The sequence below is a fragment of the Pagrus pagrus genome, assembly GCF_965226575.1.
Source record: "Pagrus pagrus genome assembly, chromosome: 19".
NCBI classification, from domain to species: Eukaryota; Metazoa; Chordata; class Actinopteri; order Spariformes; family Sparidae; genus Pagrus; species Pagrus pagrus.
In genome coordinates this window covers 3,976,218-3,985,910 of record NC_140203.1, presented here as the reverse complement: position 1 = coordinate 3,985,910, position 9,693 = coordinate 3,976,218, and the positions used below count along the sequence as shown (strand labels likewise).

Genomic DNA, 9,693 nt, shown 5'->3' with positions numbered 1-9,693 from the left:
TCATTTTTGGGTGAACTTATCCTTTAACCTCCTACTTTTAAAAGATGGTCTCTGCTCAATCAGGATATCTCAGAGGTGGGAGGACTTCAAATATAAGGGTGCATATTGCATCATGTATTCTAACCATTTCAAGTATGTTTTCAAATTTGATCTGCACAACACAAAATATATGATAATTAAATATGTATTTACTGTAATTCAAAATACTCCCCATCGTTGAGTGTAAGCAATAGGCCTACTATAACGAGCATGCTAACAGGCGGATCCAGTGGGATTATAATAAGCACCTCTGTAATTAAAATGATAATCACTGTTGCATGCAAGAAACTGCCAGGAGCTTATGTAGGCACAGAAATAACACAAGTTCGGACACTGCAGGGATTCTTATGTAAGTAAAAATAACACATCCAGCTAATGAAGATGCCACCGACCCCCAGGGGCCAACGTCAGGCCCACATTAGTCCACAGTGTTTCTTACAGTTTGCAACATCACATTTGTTTTACACATTTTGTTGCATTGTACTTATTTCCTCATATCTAAAATATAAATCTCTGCTTTCTTTCATTTTTTTTTTACCATTTCAATCCCTTTTTCTCTTTCCTCTGATTTTATTTCCCTCCATCTGTACTCTGCCCATCAGTCAGTCTATCTCACCTGTGTTCAGGAGGTTTACAACATTTTTCCAGTCCCTGTCTCACTTGTTTTGATTCATCTTGCTGTTGATTGCTGAGTCGAGACCAGTATTTAAGAGTTGTATCATTCTGCACTGATTGTAATGAATGGTTCATGGTTGAAAATGGGAGTAATGAACACAGCACTGCAGTTCACCTCAGGGCAGGACATCATCCTTGTCAGTATGTGCTCACTTGTGTAGATGCTGCCATCTATTGGTCGCTCACAGTCAGGACATGAGTGACATATTTAACCGGTAAGATATAAACCGCTGCTGAAGCACTTCATTAAATTAATTCATGAAAAATGAGTCACATTGTCCTGATTAGTAACTCAAACACCTCAAATTCAATAATTACATTTTAATAGAAAAGTGTGACCGGTAGCCAATAAATCTGACTTGAGCTGTGGGGCTTCATTAAGATCATTATCAGCAGAAAACTACGGTGTAATAAAATTATAATGTCAAGTACAAGCATTAGCAGATGTTAAGGATAGTTGAGATCCATTTGCACAAAGTGTGGCTCAGATAAAACATGCCCTTTTTTAGGAATATGGTCGGTTTAAAACTATAAAAGAACATCAGAGACCAGTTAAGCATGATTGTTTCTTTAAAGGGGCACTCCACTACGCTTACACATGAAACTCGGTTCACATGACAGAGTGAGGAATTAAATAAAGACACACACTCTAAGTTGCATAATGGGAAATGTAGACTCCAGCTAGGGGCTTTACAGCTTGACTCGTACTCCTGGGTAAAGGTCAGGATATTTCAGCCTTTTTTAAACTCTTAACCCTAACTTTATGGAAACGCTGAAGCGATTTAGTTCTCTACTTTTATTATTCTATCTATTCACTTGTAAAGCACTTTGAATTACATTTTGATTTGTTTGAAAGGTGCAATATAAATAAAGTTTGACTGGCTAATTGATCGATACAGTTCCTTGAATGACCTTTAGACAAGTTTTGGTATGAACTCTAACACTCCACTTGACCTTTGGCCTATTTCATGTAAGATATGCAAACAAAAAAAAACCTGTACAAGGATACTTTAAAGGATCCCTTTGAATTTGCAAACCTTGGATTCACTCTCAATCAGCAGCTCTTTTCACTGTGAGCGGTTCATCATCATTTTATTCACAACCAACAAGAGGCGCTGATGAAGCCACAGCCGGCAGCCACAGGATGTCACCACTGAGAAGACTTTGGTGACCACATCTGCACCTGTTAACATACATGAATATGAAGAAACAGGAATAAATGTGTGGAGAGATTTTCACTGGACCTCACTCCTCACATTTGTGATGTGATGTGATAACTAATAGCAGAAACACGTGACGATATGCACATGATATCAGACTTCCCGGGGACTTCTTGTGCCCTAAAATAGTGAAACTATGTATAAAGCTTTTAATGAAATCAGTATTCTTGAATCTCAGAGCACATACAGAGAGCACAGCACACACACACACAAAACGTGTCACTGACAAGGATTTCTGTTACTGTTAATTCCCTGCAGACCTCTCTGGGGAGTCATGGCAACTGTTCACCAGGCTATTCTTTTCTTTAAATAATACACTGAGGTTTCACTCCCTGACTGAATGAAACCTGTATGGTTTTAGCCTGTATTTTGGATTTGGGAAAATATAAAGATTTTTTTTTACAATTATTCAGGATATCCAACATTATGTTGTACGTTGGGCTTCAGGGTGTGATGTGAGATGCTTTGAGAGCGCTTTGTCATCCACCGCCGTCACCGAGCAGCTTCACAGCCTGACGAGCTGATTGTTATTCACAACACGTCTGTGAGGATTCTCAGCCTTCCACGTCGTGAGGTACAGTAGAAGAGGCTCTGTTCAAAAACCAAGAAACATGGCCGAGGACTCTCACACAGCAAGCTCCCAGCTGCCTTTGGCCTCCTGCTTTGAGAGGTGATGGCGATTCCAACCCGGACCAGAACTGAACGAAAACAAGTTACATCTGGAACATCTGGAAGCAAACACAGGAGGACTTCAGGGAGTTCACATCCATCAGAGAAGATTGGACTGCTTAATTGTGTCTCAGCCAGACATGCAATTAAAAACATAAGACAGCAGACGAACAAACAACATTGTTTTTTTTCCTGTATGAACATATGAAATACCATCATGGGAATCAGTACTATCCGTTCCATATTATAGTTACCTTGATTCTACACTTGATTCATACTAAAGTGGTGCAAATCTTAGAAATATGTGGATCTGAAGGTTCTGTTGAGAAAATTAAAGGGGCACTATGTAGTTTTGGAGAAGAAATTCAAACTCTGAGATAAAAATACAAACTCAGAAATATCCGTCCTTTCCATAAGTGAGTACACGAGCGGTTCTCAGAGGAAAATAACGTCCCAGAACACAGTTTGAAGCTAGAAAGGTCGCAGGGTCCGCCATATATAAACAAAATAAAACAGTATGAAATTGTGTTGTTTCTCTATTCAGTTTGTTTAAAGACGAACAATTAGTCAATGAAGATATTTCTCTTCTAATTAAAATTTCACCTTTAAGCTTTGGCATTTGCACGGAAAAACTAGAGCTTCAGCGGTAAAAGAGTGGAAAGAGGAGCACATGGGAAGGCATCTACCTACCCACGTCTCTGCTGTCATCTGTTGTTCTAACTAGGCTGAGATTGGGACATAAAATCAAGGTAAACATCAAGACAGTCCATGTCAGTAGGGAAATTTGGAAGCTGCCTAACTCTTTGTGGTTGCAATTTATTTTACAGACCCATTATGAGGTGTTATAAGCCTTACTTTGTATTAAATTAGAAAATTTAAACAAGACATAATATGTCCATATCAGACAGTAAACAAACACAGTTATACTCTAAGTAAAATAAGAAGACGCAAAAAAACTGAACTTTTTATCAAATTTGGCAAAAAAAATAGAAATACAACTGTCCATTATCTAAAAATATGGGATAAACAGCAGGTCCTGGCCTGCAGGGGGCAGCATAACGCCTCACAGTGTTTGGTACACCCTGCCGGAAATACGATACACGAAGAAGAAGTAGCGGCAATGGCGGTAAACTACTGTCAATAAACACTAAAGAAGACGAAGAGGGGGAAACAACTTTGTAAGTGACTTTTACCACTAACTTTTCTTTAAGTTTATTTACCAGGAATGCTAGAACGTATATAGAAATATATGAAACTGGACTTAGCTGCTGTTTACGTTGTTTAAACTCTGTTTACATGCGATTCGTTGACATATAGCCTAGCTTAAAAACATGTCAACAACAGACAACAACATGACAGTTTCCTGCCTGAATGATACAGATTACACGTCCACTGTTCATTCGACAGTTTAAAATCAAAGTTGTCATCAAAGAAACATCTCTTGTATCGATATTTTCGCCTCCTGACTTCTTCTCAGAGCCACAATGCCTCTGTCGACCCAGTCGCAAGCCGACGATGAGCAGTACGTGTTAGTGGCCAGTCTGGATAACGCTCGCAACCTGTCCAACATACTGAAAGCGATCACGTTCAAGGACCATGCCATCTTCAGCGCTACACCCAACGGGCTGAAGGTGACTGTGGAGGACTCCAAATGCCTGCAAGCCAATGCCTTCATCCAGGTGTGTTTCATTTAAATATGTAATAATCCCTGCACTTGTTTATTGGGTAAACACTGAGGAAGTGATCCAGATTAATCTGTCAGCAATCTTTTTTTTTTTTTTACTCCAGGCTGATATCTTCCAAGAGTTCACCATAAAGGAAGACTTGGTGGGCTTTCAGGTCAACCTCACCGTGCTGCTGGACTGCCTCAATATCTTTGGAGGGAGCACGGTACAAGGTAAAGATAAAGGAAACTTAAATTGGAGAGTGAGCATATATTTGTTCATCTTTCTCAGCCCTCATTAGATGATATACGTCTCAGGTACGGCTCAACATTTTTATTATCTCCTTTGTGATTTTGCAGGAGTGTCAACAGCCTTGCGGATGTGCTACAGGGGGTACGGTTACCCTCTGACCCTGTTCCTGGAGGAAGGCGGGGTAGTAACCGTGTGCAAGATCAACACGCAAGAACCAGAAGAGCCTGTTGACTTTGATTTCTGCAGCAACAACGTCACAAACAAGGTGAACTTACACTCACGTTATTTCGTATCGTGAGAGAGATATACATACATACATAGATAAAAGCAACTACAGGTGTATGGCAGCATCTTTGGGTTTAATGCATATGTGATTACTACTCATGCACCTCTGGCTCTTTTCAAAGGTGATCCTGCTGTCAGAGAGTCTGAAGGAAGCCTTCTCCGAACTGGACATGACCAGTGAGGTGCTGCAGATCACCATGTCCCCCAGCCAGCCATTCTTTAGGTGTGTGTCAAAACTAAAATGCTTTTTAAAGCATCTCTACTTGTTCTGCAGTATAATGTTTAGGCTTAATTTGGCTCGTGATTATATTTGTAAAACCCCAAAGACCCATGTATAAAGAAATACCTTTTAACCTCCTCTCAATAATTAAACTTTCAAATCTTCACGGTATCATTCCTCTTACATTGCTGTTTGATTTGTTCTGTTCCTCAGGTTGTCTACATTTGGGAACTCTGGAAATGCCCATTATGATTATCCCAAAGACTCCGAAATGATGGAGCTGTTCCGATGCACCAAGACACAAACTAACAGGTAAGCAAAGAGAAAAACACTTCACTGCTCGTCTTGACTCGGAGAACTGGAGACAGGAAAATGTGTGGAACTTATTTCTCATTCATTCTTATAGCATTTCCTTTAGTTGCTGTATGTTGCTCTGTCAAAGTGGTGATGGACTTGTCTCTTTAATAGAGTCTTAGAGCATATGATGACACAAGTGGGGGAATTGGGATGCACCCCCTGGTCTTACATTATGATGTTCATGTGCAGTACCACACACTGAACCATGTCTCTATATCTGCCTGTAATGAGTTTTATTAAAGCTCCACATTCTGTCCCCTCTGTGACCTGTGACAGGTACAAGATGTCCCTGCTGAAGCCGTCCACCAAAGCCCTGGCTCTGTCTTGTAAAGTCTCCGTGAGGACGGACAGCAGGGGCTTCCTCTCTCTGCAGTACCTGGTCAGGAACGACGACGGACAGATCTGCTTTGTGGAATATTATTGCTGTCCTGACGAAGAGGTGGAGGAGGAGTGATTACAGTTCATAGACTTCCACTTTAAATGAGCACCTTAACTTCAGTGGTGGCCAGTCGCTTTGAAGGCCACTTCTACCAGTAGAGGCAGTGCAACCAGTAGGGGTACATGGGAAAGAATGCTGGACTTGATGGGCATAATGGACAAAGGACACAATGGCATTGTTGAAGAATCAACTGGTTCAACAGTCCTATATGAGTGGAGCATTGCTACTGGATTAGTGGAAAGATAATGTCACCTAGATGGTCTTATGTACCTATGTGTAGTTCAGACCACTTTAATACTGACTTAATTTCATGATCATATGTACAGTTACTGTATATTGTATTGTTGTAAATATGGAGAGACTCGCCTGTAACTAAAAGAGTTCACACTGTTCACATTTCAGTTGCAGCCACGAGCTGTCTGCGTTCAGGGTTTGGTCTCATGTTTCTGGACCTTCTCTTGCCTTTTCCTTTGATTCACGCAGTGCGCTGGTTATTGGGTCATAAAATAAGACATGATGCACTTACATATTTTTCTAGATCAATAACTGATAAATTTTCATATCCCTGTATACCGTGAAAACTTTATATCGCTGCAACCCTACTGTACAGTGCATCTAACCAGTGCAATCTAATCTGTGGATGTTACATTTCTCTGCACAAACACTGACAAGAAGTTTGAATTATAGATCAGATGACACCAGCAGGATGTTTGAAATGTTTTATTTCCATGAAATAGAAAACAACTGTCACTCAAAAGCAATAAACAAGTTTTTCTTTTTACACTTATGGAATATTCTGTTTTATCAAAAGGATGGGCTTATATTAAGACCTTTATGTCAACCTACAATCCTCCTGAATGAGGGAGCAAAATATATATCGTGTGAATCCACAAACAATGGCAACAGACCTGGAACACAACATGTAGATATGAGATCTTTTTCTAGTACTTTCAAATATGTAATAATACGTGAAGTCTCTAACCCAACAAAAGCTCATAATATTGGACTGAAGACCTGACTGCACTGTTGTGCTACATTTTCTGGAGACAACACTGAATCATGGCAGTAGTAAAGCCGATCAGTCCATCCAGTTACCTGCGTGCCAGCCTTTGTCTTTTGAAAGCTTTGTGTTTGTTCTTCTTCACCACTTTGGGCTCAGGTGCCTCCGTCTGGATGTGAATAGGCTTCTCATCAGCGGGTGTCAGGAAGACGTCCGCTGTGACATCTCTGGACACATCCTCCTTCGCGTCAGCCCTCTTCATTTTCTGTAGCTCCTTCACCATCTGCTTCTCGCGCACTCTGGCTGCTGCCGCCAGTCTGATCCCTCTCCGGTACTGAGGGTGTGTGAGAAGAAAAGTATGATGTAGCATAGCCATGCATCGGGCACATTAACTCAGGGATTCAATAATGTGCTTAAAATGTAAACGAGCATGAACTGGAGTTTACCATGTTGGGGGACTGGAAGCCTGGGTTTTCATACAGTGTGGGCCCTCCAAAGCTCCCCTGAAAGATCTTGATGAGGTTGAGAACAAAGCGAGGACCGATCTCCACTAGAGAGGCATCCTCCTCCATAATCTGAATGAGAGACAGAAATTAGTGTAAACAGAAAAATGCAAACAGAAAGAAAATAAAACAGTAGGTGGCTGCATTTCACATGATGCAAACAATGCTTACTAATAACACCAATGTTAGCATTGAAGATTTTGCCAAGAACAGTGAGACATTACCTGGTAGTTTCTAAACCATATCCTGTTTTCTGCAATTGTGAATGTGAAGACATGGTCCACAAAAGGCTGGCTCTTAGGGTGGTAGCGTGGAGTAGCAAATGTCTGCAAAGGTAAAACACAATGAGTACTTCAGATATACAACCTACTCAGCTTTCAAACAAAAAATATTGTATGTAAAATCAAGAAAACAAATTTAAAATTGTTCAGTATTCCAGTGTGATAACAGGGATCAGCTTTGTATTACACTAACACAATGTCATGCTCTGGCTTCAGCTGAAAAGAACATTGTGAGAATCTGTTTTGTTGATATTTTGATCTTAATATGAGAAAGAAAAAAGTCTACTTCACAAGGGAATTAACAAAAGTGTATTCAGAATGCATGCATGCATCTTCTGACATCCATCTTGCGTACACACCTGAGTGAAGAGCTCCTTCAGTAAAGCATAGTGGGGCTCCTTGTCAAATTTCTGTAGGAAAAAAACAAGAAAAAAATTCACTTAATGAACTGTCAACATATAAAAATACATATTCTAGGCCTTTTGTCAAAGCAGCTGGAGAATACAAGACCATTCATTACTTGGGACAACAATGAGAAATCAATGTTTTTTTTTAATGTTGCTAATGTTGTGATTGCAACTGATTATTATTTGGTGAAGCAATCAACAGAACATTAATTGCCATCCTTTTTGTAATTAATGAATAATTTAGGTCATTTTTTAAGCAGAAAAGCCAAACATTTACCACGATCAGAGGACTTTGGCCTAGGACTTCTGTGATGAGCATTTTTCACAATGTTCTGACAATTTATAGTTTAAAGGTTTCAGCCCTAGTTGTACCAATTGAAATTATCCAGTGTCGTGTTCAGATGGAAATACAGGCCCTTGTAACACACAGCTCCCCATCACAGATACATAGTACTAACATGACAACTTACAGGATCGAACGAGAGCAGCGGCCTGGATCCTTTGAGGCAGTTTCCTGTCATCTTGAGTTCAGCCAGTGTGTGAACTGTGGAGGAGACAATAACATAAATCAGTTTTTCCCCATCGCACATGGCAGGTGTTGTGTACTGCGCTTCACGACTAAACCAGATGAGACTTACTGTTCTGAACCAGGAACTTTGCAGAAGGTCCATGAGGGCTGTTTGCAATCCTGTAAGACGAGAACATTGTTCACTTTGCTTTAAGTTCACAAGGCCACTTATACAAGGTCAGTTTAACGTTTAGATCAGACACTCACCACATATAGAGGTCCTGCTTCTTCTTGGCCTCAAAAAACAGGCATTTGTTGCAGTTTTTCATTTCACAAACCTGAGAACAAGCAGATCATTAGCTATGCTGTGATGCATGTGATTATATATGAAGTGTGTGCATATTTAAGGTAGCAAACCCACCTCATTGACAACAAACAGCTTGTCCTTTCTGTCCATTTTTGTGTCTGTCAAAGAAAAGAAAAGGCTGTTATTAGGACATTAAAATTACCTTTAATACATTTTGTATTAGTCAACATAAGCAACAACTGTCAGCACATGTAGGTGGGTCAAATACTGCTGTATAAGACTGAGGCTAACCTGCTTTTGAATGAGGCATTATGGCCCTCAGGTCCTGCATCAGATGTCTTGTTCTGAAGTTGATGCCTCTTGAGGAGAAAATGAGAACCCTTTCCTTGTTTGTCCATTTGCCCTGTTGGAGAGGATTAATGGCACAACATCAAAACAAAGGCACACATGCTTAAGATGGCAGAATTCGTTGTTTTATAGCTAATAACATTAAACAACTTGGAGAGAAAAAAACACAGCACTCCATTTGTATTGGTGAGTTTAAGTTAGCTAACTAGCTAACAACTTCAGCGGCTGACAACAAGCTCGAGAACTCACCAACGAGACCGGTGGTGGGACCGTGAATTCATTCGTCTTCTCCTGCTGGACTTCATCCGGTGACTCGCCTTCGCCAGCCACAAATTTGACTTTCTTTGCCTTTTTCTCCTGAGCAGCCTGTCCTCCACGTTTTCTCTTAAACGCAGACATGTTTGGTTTGCACGCCGACGCAGATCTCGCGATGCCAGAAGTCGAACAACACACGTGCGGACGGAGTAGCGAGACTGACCCCTAGTGGCGCGGAGGTGGTACTGCAGGCACCACACAGAA

At 40.6% G+C, this 9,693-nt stretch overlaps 2 protein-coding genes across 2 annotated transcripts; one reads left to right on the top strand and one right to left on the bottom strand.

Moving 5' to 3' along the window:
* Positions 1-3,716: 3,716 nt before the first annotated feature.
* On the top strand, positions 3,717-6,603 carry rad1 (RAD1 homolog (S. pombe)). Its single transcript, XM_084383777.1, has 7 exons — positions 3,717-3,781; positions 4,081-4,282; positions 4,392-4,500; positions 4,627-4,784; positions 4,927-5,027; positions 5,238-5,336; positions 5,658-6,603. Exons 2-7 carry the CDS (start codon positions 4,088-4,090, stop codon positions 5,833-5,835), a joined length of 840 nt encoding a protein of 279 aa, XP_084239903.1. The 5' UTR covers positions 3,717-3,781; positions 4,081-4,087; the 3' UTR covers positions 5,836-6,603.
* On the bottom strand, positions 6,526-9,604 carry bxdc2 (brix domain containing 2). The gene is made up of 10 exons (XM_084383776.1): positions 9,424-9,604; positions 9,118-9,229; positions 8,941-8,984; positions 8,787-8,857; positions 8,650-8,699; positions 8,482-8,555; positions 7,964-8,014; positions 7,548-7,649; positions 7,267-7,395; positions 6,526-7,154 (listed from the first exon to the last, which is right to left on the bottom strand). The coding sequence occupies exons 1-10, from the start codon at positions 9,571-9,573 to the stop codon at positions 6,912-6,914; spliced, it is 1,026 nt and encodes a 341-aa protein (XP_084239902.1). The 5' UTR covers positions 9,574-9,604; the 3' UTR covers positions 6,526-6,911.
* Between the last annotated feature and the right edge of the window lie 89 nt (positions 9,605-9,693).